This window comes from Ranitomeya imitator, chromosome 2, assembly GCF_032444005.1.
Source record: "Ranitomeya imitator isolate aRanImi1 chromosome 2, aRanImi1.pri, whole genome shotgun sequence".
NCBI lineage: Eukaryota > Metazoa > Chordata > Amphibia > Anura > Dendrobatidae > Ranitomeya > Ranitomeya imitator.
The window spans coordinates 354,878,354-354,905,308 of record NC_091283.1 but is presented as its reverse complement, the minus strand read 5'-3'; the positions used below and the strand labels follow the sequence as shown (position 1 = coordinate 354,905,308).

Genomic DNA, 26,955 nt, shown 5'->3' with positions numbered 1-26,955 from the left:
TGATGAGGGAAGAGCACTACTCTCCTTCCACCATCATCCCCCTGTCAGCGTCTGACGACGCCGACACTGACAGGGGGCGCTATGACGTCACTGCCTGGCTCACGCGGTCGGGAGGTGAGCGGAAGCAGCGCAGGAACCAGGAAGAAGAGAGGTGAGTATTTATTTATTGTTTTTCTTTATGGGGGCTGCCTTATTTTACAGAGTCTGCCTGTGGGGGTGTGCCTTATACTACAGGGTATGCCTATGGGGGTGCTGCCTTATACTACAGGGTCTGCCAATGGGGGTGCTGCATTATCCTACAGAGTTTGCCTATGGGGTACTGCCTTATACTACAGAGTCTGCCTGTGGGGGCGTGCTGCCTTATACTACAGAGTCTGCAGAGGAGTGGAGCTGCCTTATACTACAGGGTCTTCCTGTAGGGGGGTGCTGCCTTATACTACAGAGTATGCCTGTGGGGGGGTTCTGCCTTATACTGCAGGGTCTGCCTATGGGGTGCTGCCTTACACTACAGAGTCTGCCTGTGGTGGGGGGTGCTGCCTTATACTACAGAGTCTGCCTGTAGGGGGTGCCTTATACTACAGGGTCTGCCTATGGGGGTGCTGCCTTATTCTGCTGGGTCTGCCTATGGGATGCTGTCTTATACAACATGGTATGCCTATGGGGGTGCTGCCTTATACTGCAGGGTCTGCCAATGGGGGTGCTGCCGTATACTTCAGGGTCTGCCTATGGGATGCTGTCTTATACTATATGGTCTGTCAATGGGGGTGCTGCCTTATACTACAGGGTCTGCCTATGGGATGCTGTCTTATACTATATGGTCTGTCAATGGGGGTGCTGCCTTATACTACAGGGTCTGCCTATGGGATGCTGTCTTATAAAACATGGTATGCCGATGGGGGTGCTGCATTATACTACAGAGTTTTCCTATGGGGTCCTGCATTATACTTCAGAGTCTGCCTGTGGGGGGGTGCTGCCTTATACTACAGGGTCTGCCTATGGGGTGCTGTCTTATACTACAGAGTATGCCTATGGGGGTGCTGCATTATACTACAGAGTCTGCCTATGGGGGCTGCCTTATGCTATAGAGTTGACAGAAAGGGGCGCAGAATGGGTGCAGCACATGACAGAATGGGGGCACAGGAGGAGAGCAGCACATTACAGAATGGGGGCGCAGGATGGGAGAAGCATGACAGGATGGGGACGCAGGATGAGAGCACCACATGACAGGATGTGGGTGTAGAAGTGGAGTAGCACATACCAGAATTGGGGCGCAGGATGGGAGCCCATGACAGGATGAGGGCACAGGAAGAGAGTAGCACATGACAGGATGAAGGCACAGGATGGGGGCTACACATGACAGGCAGGGGGCGCAGGATGGGGACTGCACATGACAGAAAGGGGGCGTAAGATGGTAGCAGCCCATGACAAGATTAGGGGGCAGGATGAAAGCAGCACATACCAGGATGGAGACCATATACCAATATAAATGCTCGCCACCTGGGCGTAGAACGGGTTCAATAGCAAGTACTATATATTCTAAATGTGACAAGTGTAACTCAGAGGTAGCCAATCTATTTCTTGTATTGAGACTGCAGGGAAATTAGGGAGTTTTAGAACAGGTTATCAAATTTGTTGCCGAAAGTCTGAATATGGTTTGGTCATTTAATTCTACTGTTTATATTTGGGTGTAAAAATAAAAGATAAAAAAAAAAAAAAAAAAAAAATCACACTTGGCGTCATTGCTCAATGAACGGTGTCTCGTCATAAAAGTGAAGTTTGGCCAGAAAGACTAGAACTTTGTAACGACCTTATCAGCACATTCAGCAGCACAGAAGAAAAAGAAAGAAGGACATCCTATGCCCAAAACAATGGGAAATGTTTTGGAGCAATAGCATGTGGTTGTCTACCAGCACAATGCCCAAAGCAGACCACAATGCCAATACAGCAGCCACAGGTGGTGACTCGGAAAACTCTGTGACTTCTCTGCATTTAGGAGGTTACTACTCACCTGGGAGATTATCTGTACGACTCTCCTCTTTACACCACTCATCACCCCTCACATATGTCTCTGTATTATTAATATGGGTCAGATCTTCACCCTGAAAGAAATATTGAAAAAGTCACAGATGGATGGAGAAGTCACATCTATGATCAGCACCAATCCTGCCATCTCCACTGTTCTCGTTACACAAGTATAACATATATATATATATATACAGTATATACCCAAGTATAAGCCGAGGCACCTACTTTTGCCACAGAAAACTGGGTAAACTTACTGACTCGAGTATCAGCCGGGTATGTATTGTCCCCCTCATTCCTATCCCGGTATGCCTGGTTCCTCCCGTCCTGTCCTGCTCTGTGTGGCTCCACCGATCCCCTGGTTGTATGCACGGCTCCCCCGGTCCCATCCTTGTATGCATGGCTGGGCACCCCCCATCATACTCACCCCCTCTTTGCTCCGTCGCTGAACTTCCCTGCATCTCCATTGTCCCAGCGTGGCAGCTTCTTCCTGTGCTGAGCGGTCACATGGTACCGCTCATTAAGGTCATGAATATGCACTCCACGCCTCCATGCCTATATTCATGACATTAGTGAGCGGTACCACTTGACCGCAGAGCACAGGAACAGTAAGAGCCGGCGCTGGGAGAGAGTTGCAGTGACGGAGGGCGAGTATTGATGTGTTCTGGAAGCTAGCGGCTGCAGCTGTCACTGTGCTACAGTCGCCGGCTCCCCGCTCCCCTTCCGGCTTTCTTGACCATGACTTATGTATAAGCGGAAGGGGAAGGGGCGTTTTCAGCATAAAAAAAAAAATGTGCTGTAAATCTCGCCTTATACACGAGTATATACGGTATTACTGGTGGATAAAACAAGACTAAGCACAAAACCTTCACAGCCGTCTACACATCATAGAGGAGACCTCATGACACCTTCTCTCCATCTACCTGATGATCCTGAGGAACATCGGGATCTTCTTGTTTACAGTCCTGTGGTAGAAGAGGACGGGGACATCTTTCTGGTGTTGTCCTCTTACTGGATAGATCTGGAGGAAACACATACAGGGACTGAATTCATTCTTTACATACAGATAATTATAGGCTGTGTGTATTTAGTCCTGTCTATTACCTGGTGATGTGAGGGGCCGGGGAACCGCCATCATAACTTCCTTATAATACTCAACAACAAAATGGGCCACATATAATGCTTCATACAGCATATCAAGGGCCCCATAAGATGCTCCATATAATGGGCTCCATATATTGTTCTATATATAATAGGCCCCATATAATGCACCATACAGTATATGATGGGCACCATAAGATGCTCCGTAAATAATGGACCCCATATGATGAATCCCACATATTGCTGCAAACATTAAAAAAAAAACAAAACAAAAAAAAACAGATGAAATACATCTCCTCGCGGCCTTTGCTCTGCCCCGGACTTCTCTGCGTTGGCATCTTCCAGCTCTCTGCACTGTGACTGATCAGAGCAGAGGGCGCACAATAGTCACATCATTGAAAGCCTCTGACTTGAAACTTCACAGTCAGAGGACACAGAAGACTGCACAGCGGTGAAACAGGGGAGAGGTAAGCATCGCAAGTACCGGGACCCTAAACAAGCACCGGCACAGGCACCGGGCACTCAAAGCACTCCGCTGTCTCCTACAGCGAGTGGGCCCCTTGCCTGCTCAGGGCCCCAGCACTTGCCCGGGTGCTGACGCTGGCCCTGTCAGCAGTAACTGGACCACCTACAGAGGCTGCAGGCAGGAAGAGACCAGAGAACAGGTAAGAGGGACCCTCACTTGAGTACAGGCCGAGGGGTGATTTTTCAGCATAAAAAATGTGCTGAAAAACCCGGCTCATACTCAAGTACACATGGTAATTATAAATTCGGCTAATGTTCTTCTCCATGTCACATGAGCGAATGTTCCAATTTATGGTTATTCACAGGCTGCACTGTCCCTGGATTTTATGCAGAAGATCGGATATACTATATATTTTAAATGTGCCATGTGAAACTCAGAAGCAGCAGATCTATTTCTTGTATTGAGACTGCCGGGAAATTAGGGAATTTTAGAACAGGTTACGAAATTTGTTGCCAAAAGTCTGAATATTATTTCGTCATTTCATTCTACTGTTTATATTTGAGTGTAAAAGTAAAAGAAAAAAAAAAAAATCATACTTGGCGTCATTGCTCAATGAACGGTGTCTCGTCATAAAAGTGAAGTTTGGCCAGAAAGACTGGACCCTTGTAACGACCCTATCAGCACATTCAGCAGCACATAAGGAAAAGAAAGCAGATTCATCCCATAAGTCAGGATTCTAGGTAGGCAACAGAATAGTTACCCTTAGCTTTCTCTTAGAGGCGCATCATACAGATTCTATTATTTTTTACATGGTTTTCTAAGTTGTCAGCACATTCCATGTACGCTGTAATTTGGATTGAAAGCTTAGAGATCCGGGCAACTAAGTGTCAGGCTATGTGCACACGTTGCGGATTTTGCTGCGGATCCACAGAGGGTTTCCATGCGGTGTACAGTAGCCTATGGAAAACAAAATCCGCAGTGCTCATGATGCGGAAAATACTGCACGGAAACGTTGAGGATTATTTTCCGCAGCATGTCAATTCTTTGTGTGGATTCCGGAGCGTTTTACACCTATTCCTTATTAGGAATCCGCAGGTGTAAAAACGCAGGCAAATCCACAAGTAAAACGCAGGTCATTTTACCTGCGGATTCTGCGGAATCTGTGCGGAAAAATTCACGAAGGAATCCGCAACGTGTGCACATACCCTTAGCATCTTCTAATTCCATCGAGTAGGGTGGAACCTAACTGTGAGCTCTGACCGAAACAGGCATCACTCCAAAAGGACTTCCTATGCCCAAAATAATGGGAAACGTTTTGGAGAAATAGCATGTGGTTGTCTACCAGCCCAATGCCCAAAGCAGACCACAATGCCAATACAGCAGCCACAGGTGGTGACTCAGAAAACTCTGTGACTTCTCTGCATTTAGAGGTTACTACTCACCTGGGTAGTCAAATGTAGGAATCTCCTCTTTACATCGCTCATCACCCCTCACATATGTTTCTGGAGTATTAGTATGGGTCAGATCTTCACCCTGAAACAAATATTGTAAAAGTCACAGACAGGTGGAGAAGTCACATCTATGATCAGCTCTAATTCTACCGTCTCCACTGTTCTCTTTACACAAGTATAAAACATATAATACTGGTGATAAAACAAGACTGAGCACAAGACCTTCACAGCGGTCTACACATCATAGGGGAGATCTCATGACACCTTCACTCCATCTACCTGATAATCCTGAGGAACATCAAGATCTTCTTGTTTACAGTCCTGTGGAAGAAGAGGACAGGGACATCTCTCTGGTGTTGTCCTCTTACTGGATAGAACTGGAGGAAACACAAACAGGAACTGAATTCATTCTTTACAGATAATCAAAGGCCTTGTGTTAGTCCTGTCTTACCTGGTGATGAGAGGGGCTGGGGAACCGCCATCATGACGTCCTTGTACAGATCTTTGTGTCCTTCTAAATACTCCCACTCCTCCATGGAGAAATAGACGGTGACATCCTGATACCTTACAGGAACCTGCCACATACAATGATACCATCATCCCCCGATTCCTTCATAGAGTTACTATATAATGTCCCAGCATTCCCAGCAGTGTCACCTCTCCAGTCAGCAGCTCAATCATCTTGTAGGCGAGTTCTAGGATCTTCTGGTCATTGATGTCCTCAAGTATCAGTGGGTGATATGGAGGCTCTGTGATTGGGCTCAGAGGTGTTCGCCATCCCTCAGACTCCAGGTCCTGACAGTGATCACTACAGGTCTTCTTCACTACTGTGTAATCCTGGTTATGGAGAGACACATTAATAAATCGCACTACAGACATTTCCAGAGTCCTCATCTCTCCAGTTCTGTCCATTATTTCTTATATTTAGGGACTCTATAGCGACAGGGTCTGTTCCACAGGACTGGCGCATAGCAAATATGGTACCAATATTCAAAAAGGGTTCTAAAACTGAACCTGGAAATTATAGGCCAGTAGGTCTAACCTCTGTTGTTGGTAAAACATTTGAAGGGTTTCTGAAGGATGTTATTCTGGATTATCTCAGTGAGAATAACTGTTTAGCTCCATATCAGCATGGGTTTATGAGGAATCGCTCCTATCAAACCAATCTAATCAGTTTTTATGAGTGAGGAAAGCTATGGACTGGACGAAGGTGAGTCATTAGAAGTGGTATATCTTGATTTTACCGAAGCCATGCCACACAAGAGGTTGGTACACAAAATGATATTGCTGGGTCTGGAGGAAAATGTGTGTAAATGGGTTAGTAACTGGCTTAGTGATAGAAAGCAGATGGTGGTTATAAATGGTATATTCTCTAACTGGGTTGCTGTGACCAGTAGGGTACCGCAAGGGTTGGTGTTGGGACCTATTCTCTTCAACATATTTATTAACGATCTGGTAAAAGGTTTACACAGTAAAATACTGATATTTGCAGATGATACAAAACTATGTAAATCAGTCAATACAAGAGAAGATAGTATTCTGCTACAGATGGATCTGGATAAGTTGGAAACTTGGGCTGAGAGGTGGCAGATGCGGTTCAACAATGATAAATGTAAGGTTATACACATGGGAAGAAGGAATCAATATCACCATTACACACTGAACGGGAAACCACTGGGTAAATCTGACATGGAGAAGGACTTGGGGGATCCTAGTTAATGATAAACTTACCCAGAGCAGAGAGTGCCAGGCAGTGGCTGCCAAGGCAAACAGGATCATGGGGTGCATTAACCCCTTCCCGACCTTTGACGCACCGTATGCATCATGAAAACCTGTGCCATTCCGACCTGTGACGCAGCATATGCGTCATGGCCGGATTGGGCTCCTGCAGGCAGGGTGAAAGGGTTAACTGTAATTTCACCCGGCCTGCAGGGACAGGAGGAGATGTACTTTAGCCCAGGGGGGGGTGGCTTCACCCCCCCGTGGCTACGATCGCTCTGATTGGCTGTTGAAAGTGAAACTGCCAATCAGAGCGATTTGTAATATTTCACCTAAAAAACTGGTGAAATATTACAATCCAGCCATGGCCGATGTTGCAATATCATCGGACATGGCTGGAAACACTGATGTGCCCCCACCCCACCCATCGCCCCCCCAGCCCTCCAATCTGTGGTCCGCTCCCCTCCGTCATGTGCTCCACTCCCCCGTCCTCCTGTCCGCTCCCCCGTGCTCCAATCCCACCCCCCGTGCTCCAATCCAACCCCCCGTGCTCCGATCCACCCCCTCAAGCTCCAATCCACCCCCCCATGCTCCGATCCACCACCCCGTGTTCCGATCCACCACCCCCGGGCTCCCCCCCCACGCCATCATACTTACAGAGCCTCCCGGGGTCCATCCGTCTTCTTTCCTGGGCGCCGCCATCTTCCAAAATGGCGGGCGCATGCGCAGTGCGCCCGCCGAATCTGCCGGCCGGCAGATTCGTTCCAATGTGAATTTTGATCACTGTGATAAAACCTCACAGTGATCGAAATAAAAAAAAAAATAGTAAATGACCCCCCCCCTTCCTTTGTCACCCCCATAGGTAGGGACAATAATAAAATAAAGAATTTTTTTTTTCCACTAAGGTTGGAGTTAGAACTAGGGTTAGGGTTAGGGCTTCGGTATGTGCACACGTATTCTGGTCCTCTGCGGATTTTTCCGTAGCGTATTTTGATAAATCCGCAGTGCTAAACTGCTGTGGATTTATCGCGGATTTACCGCGGTTTTTCTGCGCATTTCACTGCGGTTTTACAACTGCGATTTTCTATTGGAGCAGTTGTAAAACCGCTGCGGAATCCGCAGAAAGAAGTGACATGCTGCGGAATGTAAACCGCTGCGTTTCCGTGCAGTTTTTCTGCAGCATGTGTACAGCGATTTTTGTTTCCCATAGGTTTACATTGAACTGTAAACTCTGGGAAACTGCTGCGGATCCGCAGTGTTTTCCGCAGCGTGTGCACATACCTTTAGAATTAGGCTATGTGCACACGGTGCGGATTTGGCTGCGGATTCGCAGCAGTGTTCCATCAGATTTACAGTACCATGTAAACATATGGAAAACCAAATCCGCTGTGCCCATGGTGTGGAAAATACCGTGCGGAAACGCTGCTTTGTATTTTTCGCAGCATGTCAATTCTTTGTGCGGATTCCGCAGCGTTTTACACCTGTTCCTCAATAGGAATCCGCAGGTGAAATCCGCACAAAAAACACAGGCTATCCGCGGTAAATCCGCAGGTAAAACGCAGTGCCTTTTACCCGCGGATTTTTCAAAAATGGTGCTGAAAAATCTCACACGAATCCGCAACGTGGGCACATAGCCTTAGGGTTAGGGTTGGAATTAGGGTTGTGGGTGTGTTGGGGTTAGTGTTGGAGGTAGAATTGAGGGGTTTCCACTGTTTAGGCACATCAGGTGTCTCCAAACGCAACATGGCGCCACCATTGATTCCAGCCAATCTTGTATTCAAAAAGTCAAATGGTGCTCCCTCACTTCCGAGCCCCGACGTGTGCCCAAACAGTGGTTTACCCCCACATATGGGGTACCAGCATACTCAGGACAAACTGCGCAACAATTATTGGGGTCCAATTTCTCCTGTTACCCTTGAGAAAATAAAAAATTGCTTGCTAAAACATCATTTTTGAGGAAAGAAAAATGATTTTTTATTTTCACGGCTCTGCGTTGTAAACGTCTGTGAAGCACTTGGGGGTTCAAAGTGCTCACCACATATCTAGATAAGTTCCTTGGGGGGTCTAGTTTACAAAATAGGGTCACTTGTGGGGGGTTTCTACTGTTTAGCCACATCAGGGGCTCTGCAAACGCAACGTGACGCCCGTAGAACATTCCATCAAAGTCTGCATTTCAAAACGTCACTACTTTACTTCCGAGCCCCGGCATGTGCCCAAACAGTAGTTTACCCCCACACATGGGGTATCAGCGTACTCAGGAGAAACTGGACAACAACTTTTGCGGTCAAATTTCTCCTGTTACTATTGGGAAAATAAAAAAATTGCGGGCTAAAAAAATCATTTTTGGGAAAAGAAATTTTTATTTTTATTTTCATGGCTCTGCGTTATAAACTTCTGTGAAGCACTTGAGGGTTCAAAGTGCTCACCCCACATCTAGATTAGTTCCTTTGGGGGTCTAGTTTCCAAAATGGGGTCATTTGTGGGGGGGATCTCCAATGTTTATGCACACAGGGGCTCTCCAAACGCGACATGGTGTCCGCTAATGATTGGAGCTAATTTTCCATTTAAAAAGCCAAATGGCATGCTTTCCCTTCCGAGCCCTGCCGTGTGCCCAAACAGTGGTTTACCCCCACATGTGAGGTATCTGTGTACTCAGGAGAAATTGCCCAACACATTTTAGGATCCATTTTATCCTGTTGCCCATTTGAAAATGAAAAAATTGAGGCTAAAAGAATTTTTTTGTGAAAAAAAAGTACTTTTTCATTTTTACGGATCAATTTGTGAAGCACCTGGGGGTTTAAAGTGCTCACTATGCATCTAGATAAGTTCCTTGGGGGGTCTAGTTTCCAAAATGGGGTCACTTGTGGGGGAGCTCCAATTTTTAGGAACACGGGGGCTCTCCAAACGCGACATGGTGTCCGCTAAAGAGTGCAGCCAATTTTTCATTCAAAAAGTCAAATGGCGCTCCTTCCCTTCCAAGCCCTGCGCCCAAACAGTGGTTTACCCCCACATATGAGGGATCAGCGTACTCAGGACAAATTGGACAACAACTTTCGTGGTTCAGTTTCTCCTTTTACCATTGGGAAAATAAAAAAATTGTTGCTAAAAGATCATTTTTGTGACTAAAAAGTTAAATGTTCATTTTTTCCTTCCATGTTGCTTCTGCTGCTGTGAAGCACCTGAAGGGTTAATAAACTTCTTGAATGTGGTTTTGTGCACCTTGAGGGGTGCAGTTTTTAGAATGGTGTCACTTTTGGGTATTTTCAGCCATATAGACCCCTCAAACTGACTTCAAATGTGAGGTGGTCCCTAAAAAAAAATGGTTTTGTAAATTTCGTTGTAAAAATGAGAAATCGCTGGTCAAATTTTAACCCTTATAACTTCCTAGCAAAAAAAAAAATTTGTTTGCATCAGCACAATTTTGGAAAGTACACATGTGGGAAATGTTATTTATTAACTATTTTGTGTCACATAACTCTCGTTTAACAGAATAAAAATTCAAAATGTGAAATTTTTCAAAATTTTCGCCAAATTTCCGTTTTTATCACAAATAAACGCAGAATTTATTGACCTAAATTTACCACTAACATGAAGCCCAATATGTCACGAAAAAACAATCTCAGAACCGCTAGGATCCATTGAAGCGTTCCTGAGTTATTACCTCATAAAGGGACTCTGGTCACAATTGCAAAAAGCGGCCAGGTCATTAAAGTCAAAATAGGCTGGGTCACGAAGGGGTTAAAAGAGGTCCGGATACACATGATGAGAGCATTATACTGCCTCTGTACAAATCCCTGGTTAGACCGCAAATGGAGTGCGGTGTACAGTTTTGGGCACCGGTGTTCAGGAAGGATATAATGAAACTAGAGCAAGTACAAAGGAGGGCAACAAAATTAATAAAGGGGATGGGGAACTACAATACCCAGAGAGATTAGCAAAATTAGGATTATTCAGTCTAGAAAAAAAGACGACTGAGGGGTGATCTAATAACCATGTATAAGAATATAAGGGACAGTACAAATATCTCTCCAAGGATCTGTTTATACCAAGGAAGGTTACGGTTGCAAGGGGGCATTTTCTACGTATAGAGGAGGAGAGAAGGTTTTTCCACCAACATAGAAGAGGATTCTTTACTCTTAGGGAAATGAGAACCTGGAATTCCTTGCCTGAGGAGGCGGTGATGGCGAACTCAGTCGAGGGGTTCAGGAGAGGCCTGGATGTCTTCCTGGAGCGTAACAATATTGTATCTTACAGTTATTAGGTTCTTTAAAAGGACGTAGATCTGCGGATTTATTCTGACGGAATATAGGCTGAACTGGATGGACAAATGTCTTTTTTCAGCCTTGCTAACTATGTCCATCTGTTATTCCCATAGATAAGAATGATGTAATGTTAGGTCATCAGAATCTCTCACCTCTCCAGTAAGCCGGAAGAGGATCTCTAGGGTGAGGTGTAATATCCTCTGCATCATCATGTCCCTGTCTTTATCCATCTTTGATTGATCAATGAGGACAGTTCTCTGATATAGAAGATCTCCACTTAAAGAATCCAATATTGTAGGGACCTGAATGGGAAGAAGATGAGGAAATGTAACATAAAAAAGAATCTCATGTAATAATGCAATTACTGGAGATAATAAGGGAAACATATGAGGTGATGGACCATGTAGATGTTGTAGTCTCTTGTTTTGTATGAATATAATTAGAGTTGCTGTCTAAAAAAGGTTCCTCCATGCTCCTTATCACTGGTTATTTTGGTCACTGCTTCAGCCACTGATTGGCTGTAGGAATCACATGTTTGTCAGCACTGACCAGGAAATACAGAGACCAGGATGGGACCCAACTATTGGTGGCACAGGAGCAGTGGGAGAGATGGTTAATGTACTACTATTTTTATTATTTTACACTTTTTTCCCTTTCTATCTAATAATATAGCCTATATATTTTACTCCACACACAACAAGCGGTTTCTTCCTCGGAGTCGGCAGCTGAATATGTTTCTCATAGACTCATCTTCCATAACGGCAATTCTCATCTCATTTACCGACACTGGAATCGGCATTAGCAATACTGCAGGAGATATTCATTACACGTGACATGAGAAATAACTGCTTCATGATGAGGATGACATCTTCATCTTCTGTGATATAAATATTTCTATCATGTAGATCTCACTTGCATGTATACTCCTCTAGAACCATATATACTCATATAAACGCAAATATATCTATATACATTATAATCAATGGCTTAAAATGGCTGACAAACTAATATAAGCCAGACAGACTGTTCGGTGTTTTCCAGGCGAAAAGCAGAAGAACTCCAGATGTATTAAGTGCTGATGAGATGTCTCAACTTTGTCCCAGATGCAGAGAACTTCATTTTAGTTGCTTAATCAGCAGTCATATGTGCATTAATCACAATATTCCATATATATTCAGATAACCAATAACAGAGGAGCTAGACAATATGTTAATTAACTAACCACCCCTAACCACTCCTTTCTATATGCAATTATAAAACTATGTATCAGGAAATAAAGGATCAGTATTGATGGAAAGTTATGGATACAATGTTGTGCAGTCTCATTCCTTGAGCGCTCAAAATACTCAGTCTTATTGGGAACGGCCGCAGCACACACATAGGGATAGATTTATCCAACCCAAATTTCCATATCAAATGGCGCCCAATGTGGGGCGTGGACGAAACACACGGCGACCCCGCTGACCGGAGAGACGAGGTGTTGGCCACGGCCTTGGTTCATGGGATGGAGACTGCGCAGCTCCATAAGTAAGGTAACAAAATGTTATCATCTTACCTGAAAGTCCCCTGTGCCCAGTCCGGGTCTATACCTCTTGCCGGTCAGGTGTGGTCACCACCGCATTCCCAGGTAGTGTAAAAAGTCCAAAGCCTGTACCCAAAACCCTGGGATCAAGGTGTCTGCTGTGTGCGTGTATGTGTTCTGTGTTTGTTTAAGATCGGGGAGAAGCAAAGAACAGTGACTGTTTGTGGTTGCTGGGTAACAGACCGCAGGAGGTCAAATCGCTCGATAAGTTATTGCAGGATTCCCGTGCATAGGAGGAACAGCTCAGTTCCGGGGCAGGTGGCTCCATATCCAGGCACATGGGTAGTGATAACTTAGAGGGCTACTGCAGATTCCCGTTGTGCCGGTAAGCCAGTTAGGTAAACCGGACCGGGGTGGTAGATTTCCCGCTTGTGTTTCTCACTCAGGCGGCCCGGGCACAGGTGTGCCCAGTGCGATTGGCAGTAGTCTGTTCCCAGCGCAACCTGCACGTGTCACAGAATAATTAAATGGGCATCTCCCGGACGTCTGTATCAGTTTGGTTCAAGTCACATGTTGCTGCTTTAAGAGCATATAAAATTGTATAGAGAAGTTTTTTTTCTCTTCCTCTTTTTTTTTTCCCTTCTCCATGCTGCTAGTAGAGATATATCCATTGTAAATCACACTGTCATATCTGTTTTTTTTTTCCTTTTTGCTAAGTTTCCTGTTTTTGCATATATCTGGCTATGGTATAGCATTTATTTGAAGAGGTGAAACTAGATCATTTTTGCTGTGACATACTTGTTCTCAGATACGTGATCTTAGACATTGGATACAGCGGCATAAGAAAAAGGGGAAGTGTGACTCTGCGTTGAGCGCAGAGAAAAAAAAAATAAAAAAATAGCTGTTTTTGTTACTCTTTACTCTTTTGAAGGTCTTTATTCTGGTTTTTCATATTCTTAAAGTTTTTTAAGTTTTTTTAATTAAGTTTTCCAAAGTTTTCCTTCAATCTCTTTACTTTTTAAAAAAGGTTTTTTTCCTTTTGTACCAAAATTTTGAGTTTTTGATCGTGTACCAGGTTTTTGATTGTTTTCTGTTTTTTTTTTTTTTTTTTTTTTAGCTTTTATATATTCATTTTTAGAAGTTTTTGCTGTTTTTTTCCTTTTTTTTTTTTTTGTTTGTTTTTCATTTTGGTTTTTGCCATGGGGAATAAGGTGGCCAAGCAACAGGAGGGTCTTTTACTTCCTGATGAGAAAATGGCCAGATAGTGGTAGAACACGAAGGTGTTAAGTACGTGAAGAATTTTAGAAGGTATAAAGTATGTGAAATTCATAAGAACGGCAGAATTAAAGCTGCAGAATGGCATGACGTAGAAAGGAAAATAAGGGAAGTTAGCTGATGTTACATTGCTGAATGCTGATACATGGTATACAGTAGCAGCAGAGCTTACATCGTTTAGGTGGTACAGAGAGATATGTGAGCAAACCAGGAAGTGATTTTTATGTATATAAAATGGGGAAAGGTATTAAGCCATCAGCGCCTCCCCATGCTCTCAATAGATTTCATGGTATAGGGAGTTTTTGCACAGTATGTGGTGCGCACCGCCCAACCTTTGTACATGGAGATGACGCTGTTGCTCTGAACATGCAATCTCAGGCTGCATCTGCCATCAAAGAAGAAAGGAATTTTCTTCTTGTCTTTCTCCTCCATCTTTCTTCTCTCTATCCTCCTTTTTCTCTGTCACTCTTTCTCTCCTCCTTCTCCTCTCTCACTCTCTCTCTATCTCCTCTACACATCTACTCCTCCTTCCCCTCCTTCTCCACACCTCTTTCCTCCTTCACTCACCCTCCTTCTCTCCTCCTTCTTCACTCCCCCACCACACCTATCTCCTCCTGCTCTTCCTTCTCCACGCCTCTCTTCTCCTCCTCCTCTCCTCCACACCTCCCATCTTCTCCTCCCTCCTTCTACATCACACTCCACACCTCCTCCTTCTCTTTTGCCACACCCTTTGCCTCCTTCTCTCTCTCTCCCCCTTCTCTAAACCACCCGTCTTCTGCTCTATCAGCTCCCCTCCCTCACTCTTCACCTCCGCACGTCCCGCCTTCTGCGCACATTACATCTCTACCTCCTTTTTCTCTGCACCATGTATCTCTTCCTGTTTCACACTCTCCTTCTCCTGCTTTGTTGCCTGTTGGGCAGATGCCAGATTCAAGCAGTGAAGTGTCTCTGTATCCGGTGCTCACAGCACAAGGCACATTCTATGTTCCCTATACAGCCCAGCCTCTGACAGTCATGGTATCGGGGGAGGAAGGTGGAGATCCCCCGGTAGAAGGCACCCCCCAAGCTGCAGTAGGCGGCAGACAGCTCAGCCCTGGGTGCAGAGGGGGGGGGGGGGGGGGGGGGACTGACATCATCTGTTGATAATGTGCAACTTTAGCACCGGTCAGAGCTGCCTACATTCACATCAACATAGAGCTATAAGCCTAGTCCACCACAGCTTCAGCAAGGGGGGAGACATCCTCACACAAAAAGGCAGCTTCTAAGTCCAAAATCAGCCAGTGTATGACCCTAGCACATGCTATCACAAGTATTCCTCTGATGAAGATGTGGAGGGAACATCATACATGCTGTTCAGTACTAGGAAAAGAAACCCACAGGCACCAAGAATGCAGGGGCAGATAGAGGCACCACCATTACACTATGTGCACTGCACTTCAAGTCAGGTGACAATCTTCCAGACCCAGGGATGCATCCCATGCCATTTTACTGAAGAATGTAGCAGAATCAGCGAACATATAGCCACCTGGAATGATCTCTGGGCCATAAATGGAACTGAAAAGCAGGTGATGCACTCTGGCCAATCATGAAGGAACAATTCAAACTTCCAGCAGAATTAGATGTACACGCTTGGGAGTCAGGGCCACAGCTAATTGAACAGCTCAGAGTGAGAGCCAAAGGCAGATTGGCAGGATAAGCCCTCAGCTTACATGACATGAGCCAAGACAAGACAGAGTCTGTAAAGAAGTTTCATGGCAGAGTAATGCAAGTAGTCCAAGACTTGGGCTTCACCATTCATGACCAGATAACACACCCAAATGTTGGCACAGGCCTTTGTGCATGGACTGAGACAGCCAATCAGGAAACCAGATACTGGCTAGGCCCGAGAACATGTCAATAGCAGTGGACTGACCCAGCAAAACGGGTTATGTGCGCCTGGGAGACTGTTTATTGCCAATTGTCACCAAAACTGCTGCCATTATAGCGCCACAAAGAGCGCGAAGAAGGAAACGGGTGCCGTGCTGCTGAGAACGCCGGAAGGGGAGCCAGAGGTGAAGACGCTGCAAAGTGCCGAACGACACACCGGAAGAACCGCTGCAGACTCCGGAGAGGAGACACCAACCTCAATAAGGTTAGCAAAGGGGAGAAGCTATGTCAAACCAGGGGGAAGAAGTGATAGCAGATGCAGCCGCAGCCCCTGTAATGCCCCAAGACCTTGGGTTGGATGCAGCCACCGGTCTCATGGCACCCCCGGGCCTCGCCACGGATGCACCGGCAGGCCCCATCTTACCACCGCAGCTTCAATCAGCAGGCCGGACCCCGCTGCCGCTACAGTGTCCATCATGCAGTTGTCCACAGTAGCCAAAGGGATTGAGTCCCAACCAGGAGTTGACCAGGAGAAGACAGCCCTTCTCATGGTGACCACTGACCTGGAAGCGCAACCACCCTACAAAGACAGAGGAAGTGTCAAGTGTTACATCTATGGCAAGTTTGGCCATTTCTGGAACCAGAGCAGAGCACCCATGCAACCCACGAGTTGGTCCAGAGAAACAGGTCAAGGAAGAAGTACAGAAGGCAGTGAAGTACCCAGTCCATGGGACAGGGGTAAGCAAGCCAGGTCTGCAAGACACTACGCTCCTGACATGTATTGGTCCTGCAGATGGGGTTTTATCTCAAATTGCCCTGAAAGTGGATGGCGTTGTCAGATCTTTTCTTCTGCACACCGGTGCAGCCAGAAGTGTGATGAGACCTGCGGAACTCGCTGATCCCACCTGCCTATCAGAATCCTCTGTGTCTCACATGGGCATTGATGGTCAAGTCAGACATTCTCAGCTTACAAACCCTCTGAGCGTGTGCACTCAGCCAGGACACTCTATCCTGTCCCAGTTTGTGGTGTCAAGAACCTGCAACTCAACCTGCTGGGAGCGGACCTACTGCAGAAGCTGAAGGCAACCACAGTGTTCCAGGAAGATGGGACCATGACACTTTCTTCAACCCTGACCCAAGAGGAATCATGGTCATGCTGGCGGCCCTACAAGAACCTCAAACAACCGACGGAGGCCTACCCAAGGAGGTACTGGACGTAGTACCAGAAAGTTTATGGTCTAAGGGACCTCAGGACGTGGGAAAACCTCAAGTTGCCCCAGTACGGGTGTCACTCAAACCAGGTACCCCGTACCCTCGTAAGGCTAGGGTCACATTGCGTTAGTGCAATCCGTTTAGCGCTAGCGGATTGCGCTAACGCAATGTTTTTTATGGGGCCGCGTTCGGGGTCGCGGTAACGTCCCCGCTCTCGCAGCTTGCAGCGTCCGAGGCGCGCCAGGAATCTCCGGCGCGTCGCTAGCGCGTGCCGAACATGGCACGCGCTAGTGTAGCGCGTTCCCATTAGCGTGAATGGGCGCGTTAACGGACGCGTTGCACGGCGTTAATTTCGCCGTGCAACGCTGTCCGTTTAACGCGGTCCCATAACGCAATGGGAACCCAGCCTTAGGCCCAGGCCAGGCCTAGAGTCAAGCTGCCTCTGACCAACTGAAGATCTACCTGGAAAGAGGAATCATTGTTCCTTGCACATCGCCTTGCAATACCCCTGTCAAGAAGAAGATTGCAAAGGAGAGCCAGCCAAGTTCAAAATGGTACATGACCTGAGAGATGTGAATGACGCCACGGTGTTTAAAACTCTAATTGTGCCGAATCCACACACTCTGCTCTTAAAATGTGCCTTCCACAGCAAAAGTGTTCACAGTGACCGACCTGGCTAATGCTTTTTCCAGTGTTCACTTCATCCAGAAGACCAGTACCTGTTTGCGTTACGCACCAGGGGGGAAAGCACACATGGACAGTTATGCCACAGCGGGCCCAGAACAGCCCTTCACAGTTCAGCAAAGCAATGTCCACAGTCCTTACCAACTGGGTCACATAACATGCAGAAGTAACCCTGCTACAATACGTGGACAATCTACTCCTTTGTGCATGTGTAAAGCCCATTCCTTGTCTCTCCTACTCTACCTGGCGGAGCAGCACTGCAAGGTCTCAAAGAACCAGGGTGGATAAAAAAAAGGTTGTTTTTTTTTTTTTTGTTAACAAAAAAAAAAAAAAAAATCTGATTTTTTTTATTTAAATCGGATTTTTTTCAATAAACTGCTTTTTGAGGAAAATATTTTACCATCCAAAGGTTCTTCCATCATGAGATAAAGCTGAGTTGTTTAACTCAGTAGAATAAAGGCTGTATAGGTGTAACATTCACAATGCCATGCTCTTCCAGAGGTTTCTGTAGGATTAGTAGGCAGTTTCTCTCCTATATTATCACAGACGCTCGCTTTACTTACGCAGTTCTCAAAACTGAATTTGACTCCGCAGAGGTCCCAGCCTCTTCTTCACGGCAAAAATGTTACAACATGAACAGAGTTGAGAAAAAGACCTTAATCCTATTGTTCTAAAAACCTTTTGCCGTGAAGAAGAGGCTGGGACCTCTGCGGAGTCAAATTCAGTTAGGTAGAAACTTTGATTTAAATCACTGATTTAAATCAAGCCTTACTGACTAGTGATTTAAATCGTGATTTAAATCAGTTAGATTTAAATCAGATCCACCCTGCAAAGAACAGAGTACAGTGGTGTCTGAAGCGAGTTACGTTCCAGAGACACTGTATTGCTCACCAGACGAAACATCTTCCAGTTATCTGTCAGACCACAGTGGAGAAGACGGTTCCTCCAACAACTCCAAGGGCACTACAGGCCTTCCTTGGTCTAGTTTTGTATTGCAGAGCCTGGATCCCTGATGCTTCAGTCCTAATGCAGCCTCTGTATGACTGTGTCAACATAACCCCATTCCTCCTGACAGATGCAGCCTTCAGCTCGTTCAATAAGTTAAGAGACTCTAGTCTCAGCGCCAGCACTAGGCTTACCCGACTACGAGAAACCATTCCGTCTCTACCTGATGAAAAAAGAAAGCCTTGCTACTGAAGTCCTGACGCAGCTTCAGGGGGGAAAGCCGAGACCTTTGGGCTAATTTTCAGCTTGCTTGGATCCAGTTGCAAGGGAAGCCCCCTCCTTAATGGGAGCAGCATTTGCAGCACCGGCCCTCCTGGACAAGACTGCTGACATCATTCTTGGATTGCAGATTGGAAATCCTGGCTCCGCATGACATCTCAGAAATCCTCAACCAAACCCTGCCAAAACATCTCTCCACCGCCAGGCATCTTCGTCTCCAGATGCACAGTCCTCAACCCGTCCACTCTACTCCCACTCCCAAGGGGGATACAGATATGGACCCTCAGATCAAAAGTCTGATCAAAAATCTGCATGATACCTTCCGCAGGGATCTGGATTTTCTCCGGATGGATGACCATGATTGCTTCAGCATCATGCAACAGGAAACAGCAGCACTACCCAAGGTGGCAGAAGAGCCACTAACCAACCCAGAGTTCATCCTCTACGTGGATGGTTACAGATTTGCAGATGATGAAGAAAGATTCCAGACAGGATGTGCAGAGACCAGCAATCAAGAGATCCTGTGGTCCAGAAGTCTGCCGCCTACTCTGTCAGCTCAGGAAGCAGAATGGATAGCGCTGACGAAGGCCTGCCAGATTGCAGAAGGAAAAACTGCGAATATATACACCGATTCAAGGTACTCGCATGGCATAGCACACGACTCTGGACCCGTCTGGGCTGCAAGAGACTTCATCACAGCAAGCGGAACAACCGTGAAGCATCATGGAGCCATCAAGGACCTGCTGGATGCACTCCGACTTCCAAAAAATGGTGGCAGTACTAAAAGTTAAAGCATATGGAAAAATTGAACACAGTAGAGGCACGGGGTAACAACATGGCGGATATAGCGGCCAAAGAAGCAGCCAAAGGAAGGTAATATGGAGAAGTGGGAGAAGTCGTAAAGCCGGACGGCTACTACATGATGACTGAACACAAGAAACCTGACCAGATGACGTCACGGGATCTGCTCAAAAAGCTGCAAGAGCAAAGCCCAAAAAAAGGACAAGTAATGCTGGATGCGGAAGGGAGCAACACATGAAGAAGGAAGGGTATAAGCAATGGACTACAAACCCTGTTCATCCCGAAGCATGTATCCTATGGTGGTCCAGTGGGCACAGGGGCCCACACATAGATCAAAGACACAGATGAATGATCTGATTGGTGCTTACTGGTTCGCTTCAGGGATCTCCACCCTAACAGCCAAGTTCACTAGCAGCTGTCTGACCTGCGGCAAATACAACCCTGGAAGAATGGAGAAAGTTCCCACACATCATCTTGCCAGCCCGCTGTACCCCTTCCAGAGGATCCAGATAGACCACATCCAGATGCCGCCAAGTGGAGGTTTTGAATATGCCCTTGTGGTCGTGGACGTGTTCTCAGGATGGCCAGAAGTTTTTCCCAGTGAGTAACCAGTCAGCAAAGACTACCCTCAGAGATGAGATACGCAGATATGGGGTCCCAGAAGTGATAGGCAATGACCCCCTGACCCCCGCATTCACAGCAAATCTCACATGGGAGATCTGGTCAGCAGTAGGGTCAGACTTAGGCCTACGCACTCCCTACAGTCCCCAGAGTAGTGAGAAAGTGGAAAGACTGAATGGGACACAAGAACAGGATGTTGAAAGTTGCGCAAGAAACAAACAAACCATGGCATAAGACACTCCCAATCACACTATTTAGTGTTAGGCACACTCCCAGAGGCTCAGAAAAGCTGTCACCATATTAAATTTTGTTTGGGTCTAGCCCCAGATTAGGGGTATTCTTTCCCTCAGCAGCTGATTATGCAATATGATACTTTGTCTGCTTATGTAATTGAACTCACCAAGAAACTTGCTAACATCCATTATCGAGTTTTTTTCTTCATTGCCAGATCCAGATTCAGTGTCCGGTACGCACTCCTTGAAGCCAGGAGACTGAGTGTTGGTGAAAAAAAAAGGTTTATAAGGAGAACAGCACCTGATCCCAGATTTGATGGTCCTGTTCAAGTGCTGCTGATGACACCAAACTCTGTGAAACTGGAGGGAAGTCCCACTTGGATCCACTCATCGCATTGCAAGAACGCTCCCCTACCAGAAGTTGACACCCAAGCCAGAACAATGTTGTGGATGCCCTGCCTGACCGAATAGATGACCTACCTGATAAAGAATACACTACACATGCTATTGACTAAGAGACTGATTGCAACGAACCCTCGTTAGGGACAGATCTCCTGATCGCCCATTTGCAAAAAGTCTGTACGGTGTAGGGCGTGGGCACTAGGCTTGCGTCATTTCGCCGGCAGCACAAAAGAGTTGCAGCGCTTTGGGACAGGAGGCTAGGATTAGGGCAAGTGACATCTAAGGGGGGCTTGTGATAGAAATATTTCTATCATGTAGATCTCACTTGCATGTATACTCCTCTATAACCATATATACTCATATAAACGCAAATATATCTATATACATTATAATCAATGGCTTAAAATGGCTGACAAACTAATATAAGCCAGACAGACTGTTCGGTGTTTTCCAGGCGAAAAGCAGAAGAACTCCAGATGTATTAAGTGCTGATGAGATGTCTCAACTTTGTCCCAGATGCAGAGAACTTCATTTTAGTTGCTTAATCAGCAGTCATATGTGCATTAATCACAATATTCCATATATATTCAGATAACCAATAACAGAGGAGCTAGACAATATGTTAATTAACTAACCACCCCTTTCTATATGCAATTATAAAACTACTGTATGTATCAGGAAATAAAGGATCAGTATTGATGGAATGTTATGGACACAATGTTGTGCAGTCTCATTCCTTGAGCGCTCAAAATACTCAGTCTTATTGGGGACGGCCGCAGCACACACATAGGGATAGATTTATCCAACCCAAATTTCCATATCACTACGGCTCTAGAAACATCTGGCCAGAGTCCGTCACTGACTAAATCACCACCACTAAATGTAAATTAAAATGTCAAAATTTACAGTGGACGCCTCTCGACAAATTATGTAATTTATGCCGAATTTGACAAGCCAAACCTTTTGCTCTCCAAGGAAGTAATTCTTAACTTGGGAACTCTTCTAATGTTTCTCTCAGAGATCACAGGAAAGTTTGGTCACGAAGAACAGTTGTGTGTGGGGGAGTCGGGAGAAATAGACATCAGCCGATGATTGTCCGGCCGACAGTGATCTCATGTGTATGGGGCCATTAGTAACGCACTGACAGGCAGGGATAATACCCCGCACTACAGTAGTACAGGGCATCACCGGAGCCATCAGAGGCTTATATGTTGTATGATCGCACTAATGAGGGGTGTGGAGAAAAAAGAAAAAAAAAAAAAAAAAAAAATCACAGTTTTAGCAGTAAGAAATAATATCCTTAACCCCTTAGTGACCAAGCCAATTTTGACCATAATGACCACGCCAAATGTTTAAAATCTGAACATTCTGAATTTATGCGGTAATAACTCTGGAAAGCTTCAACGAATCCCAGTTATTCTGAGAAAGTTTTCTCATGACATACATATTGTACTTCATAAAAGTGGCAATATTTGATTGATATGACTTGCGTTTATATGTTCACTATTTCAAACTTTTAATTCTTATGCCATTAAACCAGCGTTATGTCACACAAAATAGTTAATAAATAACATGTCATATGTCTACTTTACATCTGCAAACATTTTTAAAACATTTTTTTTTTTGTTAGGAAGAGGGAATTTTTGATCAGCAATTTCCCATTTTTCCAACAAAATTTAAAAAACCTTTTTTTTTATGGACCACATCACATTTGAATTGACTTTGGGGGACCTATATGACAGAAAATACCCCAAATTCTAAAAACCGCACCCCTCAAAAGCACATGCAAGGTTTATTAACCCTCAGGTACTTCACAGGAGCTAAAGAAATGTGGAAAGAGAAAAGGAACGTTTAACTTTTTTTTTTTTTACAAAAATATTACTTTGGCCTCAAACTTTTTATTTTCACAAGGGTAACAGGAGAAAATGGACCCCAGAATGTATTGTGCAATTTCTCCTGAGTACACAGATAACCCATATGTGGGTAAAAACTACTGTCTGAGTGCACTGCAAGGCTCGGAAGGGAAGGAGCACTGTTTGACTTTTTGAACGCAAAAACGGCTGAAATCGTTGGCGGACACCATGTCGCATTTGGAGAGTCCTTGATGTGCCTCAATAGTGGAAACCCCCCCACAAATGACCCCATTTTGGAAATTAGACCCCTCAAGGAATTCATCCTTCCGGTGGTGCACTGAGCATTTGTAATCTACAGGCGATTCATTAAGCTTTATATATTTTAGATGTGAGAACAAAAAAATAAATTTTTCCCACTAAAATACTATTTTAGCACCAAGTTTATATTTTACACGTCGGTAATGGTAAAAATTGGACCCACCAATTTTTTTATGCAATTTCTGCCAAATGTGGCAGTACCCCATGTGGTTGTACACTACTGTTTGAGCACTATGCAGGGATTGGATGGGAAAGAGCGCTACTTTTAGAATAAATATTTCATTTGAATAGATTGTAGACTCCATCACTGACCAAGGAATTCATCTAGGGGTGTAGTTAGTATTTTAAACCTATAGGTGCCTCACAGAATTTTATAACATTGAGATGTGGAAATATGAAATTTTTATGGTAAAAATGTAATTTTTGCATTTGCTGCAAATCTGTCGTCAGGTACGCAAGAGTTAATAGGTGAAACTGGACACCATCATTTATTGCACAATTTGTCCCAAACGCGGAGACGCCTTGCAGGTCGTCAGAAATTACTGTTAGGCCACATGTCAGAGCAGAGAAGGAAGGAGCGATATTTGGCTTTTGGAGCACAGATTTGCAAGAAAAGTTTGCGGAGCCCCTAAGTTGCCAGAACAGCAGAAAAAGAAAGAAAAAGTGATTGGGTAGTAGAAATTGTACCTCTTAATGAATTCATTTAAAGGGACACTGTCACCTGAATTTGGAGGGAACAATCTTCAGCCATGGAGGCGGGGTTTTTGGGTGTCCTCCATAGTACATGCCTGCACAAGGCAATCTTGGCGTGTACTATGGAGGACAGAGAATGAACTTCAATCCAATATTGCAGCCAGCATGCAGCCAGCGGGTAAGGAAAGGGTGAATCAAACACCCAAAAACCCCGCCTCCATGGCTGAAGATTGTTCCCTCCAAATTCAGGTGACAGTGTCCCTTTAAGGCTGCAGTGACATCCACACCAGACTTTTTTTCTGGAGAATAGCAAATCTGTCTGATTAGTTCCCACACATTGTGGCCTCATAAATTTTAGAGCCCCCATATATTGTAGCTCCCTCATACATTGTGTCCAGCTTGTGCTTCTGGTGTCACGTACCCCGTCAATTATTAAGTGCTCTCTGCCCACTAAAATAACGCCAAACATATGGCCAATTACTGTGACTTAGGTGCATTTAGATTTGGGAGCGTAGAATTCACTGGATTTTATTCTAGGGGGTGGGAGCTGTTGCTTTTCTGGAGTCTTTGTTATTATTATTATTATTATTATTATTATTATTATTATTATTATTATTATTATTATTATTTGTTCTACTAGTAATTTGGGAACCCCCTATAGTTCCAGTAACAGATGACAGACCTGAGTGGGGGCTTGTGTTTGCGTGGGATAAATAAGGGTTTTTATTGGTAACATTTTGGGGTACATAATATTTTTTGACGTTTCCAGAATAAGGCTGGATCACCTTCTTGTGTTCTACGCCGAGCATTTATGTTGGGTTTTCCGTGTAAATCCCACAAAAAATATGATTCAGACAAAACCCCCAACGGAACCATCCTTCATAGTGAGGCAGATGAAGACACCTCAATTTGACGTCTGCTCCGGCGGTCTCCATCTATTTAGATATGCACAGACCTGTGGTCGCCCAAACTTGTGTAGTAAAAAGACATCTAAAATATTGGGACACTGCCGGAACACAGACCAGTCTAAAGTGACTCCATCAGCCTCATAAGTGAGAGCTTCCATTAGGGGTTTTATCTGAATCGCGGATTTGGGGAATTTATACGGAAACCCTGATGTTAGAGCTCAGCGGAGAGCGCAGGATAAGGCTATGTGCACACGATGCGGATTTGCTGCGAATCTGCAGCAGATTTTTCCGCACAGAAACGCGGCAGATCCGCACTGTGATGTACAGTATAATGTCATTCTATGGAAAAAAAAGCTGTGCAGAAAAATCAGTGCGGAATTGCTGCGGATTTCAAAGAAGTGCATGTCACTTTTGTGCGGGTCTGCAGCGTTTCTGCACCCACTCCATGTTAAAAATCAGCAGTGGCAAAATCCGCAGAAAATCCACAGCAATTCCACATAAAAACCGCACAAAATCTGCATAAGAACCGCGGCTGCGGATTCTGCCAGGAGCTGCGGATTTTGTGCAGAACATTCTGCACCTCTTTTCTTAGGTGTGTACATAGCCTAAATGTGAGCCGAGCCTTATTACGATTTTTGGGAGATAGAATAAACAAATAAACAGCAGTACTAGAATATTGACAGCTGACACCCAGGAGAATATCAGGTGCAGAGCAACGCTGAGGGATAAGGCCCCTTAACGACTGCCGTTAAAAGGCGTATTGGCGGTCTGTTTGTGAAATCACGTCCATAAATACTCCATTATACCATCGTCTTATTTATCTCATATGGTGAATGGTGGAAGGAAAGAAAGCCCCTGTCCTGTCCCAGACTGTGGAGCTGCTGGAATATAAGAGGATGAAGACAGCGTTCGCCAGTACGGAACCTGGTATACCGGCAGAATGTGTGAGACTGAGGAAGCCTCCTCCATATTATCAGAGGGGAGAGAGAAGAGCCGCCCTCAGCCACCGAATTAGTCTCAGCACTGAAGAGGTTATTGCTGCCCCCTGCACCCAGTAACGGGGACCCAGCACCTACCTCCACCCGCAGAGCCGCACACCACATATATGGCTGCTCTGTGCACCCAGGACCTGTGATGAGGTCACAGGAGGGGAGGAGTCAGGGGTCACATGATCAGGGGCCTCAGTGTATGCAGGACTCTGCTGTGCTGGTTGTCATAGTGCTGGATGAGGTGTACGGAGCGGAGCCGCGTGTGTACGAGGAGTGCGGAGAGGAGCCGTGTGTGTACGAGGAGTGCGGAGAGGAGCCGCGTGTGTACGAGGAGTGCGGAGCCGCGTGTGTACGAGGAGTGCGGAGAGGAGCCGCGTGTGTACGAGGAGTGCGGAGCCGCGTGTGTACGAGGAGTGCGGAGAGGAGCCGCGTGTGTACGAGGAGTGCGGAGAGGAGCCGCGTGTGTACGAGGAGTGCGGAGAGGAGCCGCGTGTGTACGAGGAGTGCGGAGAGGAGCCGCGTGTGTACGAGGAGTGCGGAGAGGAGCCGCGTGTGTACGAGGAGTGCGGAGAGGAGCCGCGTGTGTACGAGGAGTGCGGAGAGGAGCCGCGTGTGTACGAGGAGTGCGGAGAGGAGCCGCGTGTGTACGAGGAGTGCGGAGAGGAGCCGCGTGTGTACGAGGAGTGCGGAGAGGAGCCGCGTGTGTACGAGGAGTGCGGAGAGGAGCCGCGTGTGTACGAGGAGTGCGGAGCGGAGCCGCGTGTGTACGAGGAGTGCGGAGAGGAGCCGCGTGTGTACGAGGATTGCGGAGCTGCGTGTGTGCGAGGAGTGCGGAGCCACATGTGTGCGAGGTGTATGGAGCGGAGCCGCGTGTGTATATTATTGTGTCCCCACTTGGCACTCCCAGTTTTCCCCTTCTCCCCCGAGTCTCTGCACTGAGCTCAGTCCCGGGAGTCCGGCCCTCCGTCTTCCAGATTGGGGCACCTTGGTAGACCTCTCTCCCAGTCTCTTACTAAGGCCGCAGTCACACTAAACGTATGGAAAATCAGTCCGAGTCTCCCTGCCAAGAGTCGCACGAGTGTCATGCGAGTACAGTCCAGTTTTTCACACCTAGCATCCGACTGCAATGTGATTTTAACACGAGCTTTTACATACAGCAATCCTCAATGTCATTTACACATCGTTTTCAAGATAAATATTCATCAAAACACACATACACATTGTGAGGGGTTGACTCACTTGGCTGCTTCACAAGGTAGACAGGTTCTGGTAGAGAATCTCCTGCTGGTTTATTGTGGATATCATAAACCTTGGCAGGGTTCAACAAAATAAA

The 26,955-nt window shown here is 45.8% G+C and overlaps 1 protein-coding gene across 1 annotated transcript in view; it reads right to left on the bottom strand.

Annotated features, from left to right (window-relative positions):
- Window positions 1-26,955, bottom strand: part of LOC138666565 (zinc finger protein 665-like) — a 145,419-nt gene that overhangs the window by 50,597 nt on the left and 67,867 nt on the right. The window contains exons 2-8 of the mRNA XM_069754769.1: window positions 11,174-11,323; window positions 5,698-5,877; window positions 5,492-5,615; window positions 5,320-5,417; window positions 5,032-5,122; window positions 2,946-3,043; window positions 2,009-2,099 (exon numbers count right to left, since the gene is read on the bottom strand). Of these exons, the coding sequence (XP_069610870.1) occupies window positions 2,009-2,099; window positions 2,946-3,043; window positions 5,032-5,122; window positions 5,320-5,417; window positions 5,492-5,615; window positions 5,698-5,877; window positions 11,174-11,251 (760 nt within the window). The 5' untranslated portion in view covers window positions 11,252-11,323. The remainder of the gene's footprint in view (window positions 1-2,008; window positions 2,100-2,945; window positions 3,044-5,031; window positions 5,123-5,319; window positions 5,418-5,491; window positions 5,616-5,697; window positions 5,878-11,173; window positions 11,324-26,955) is intronic.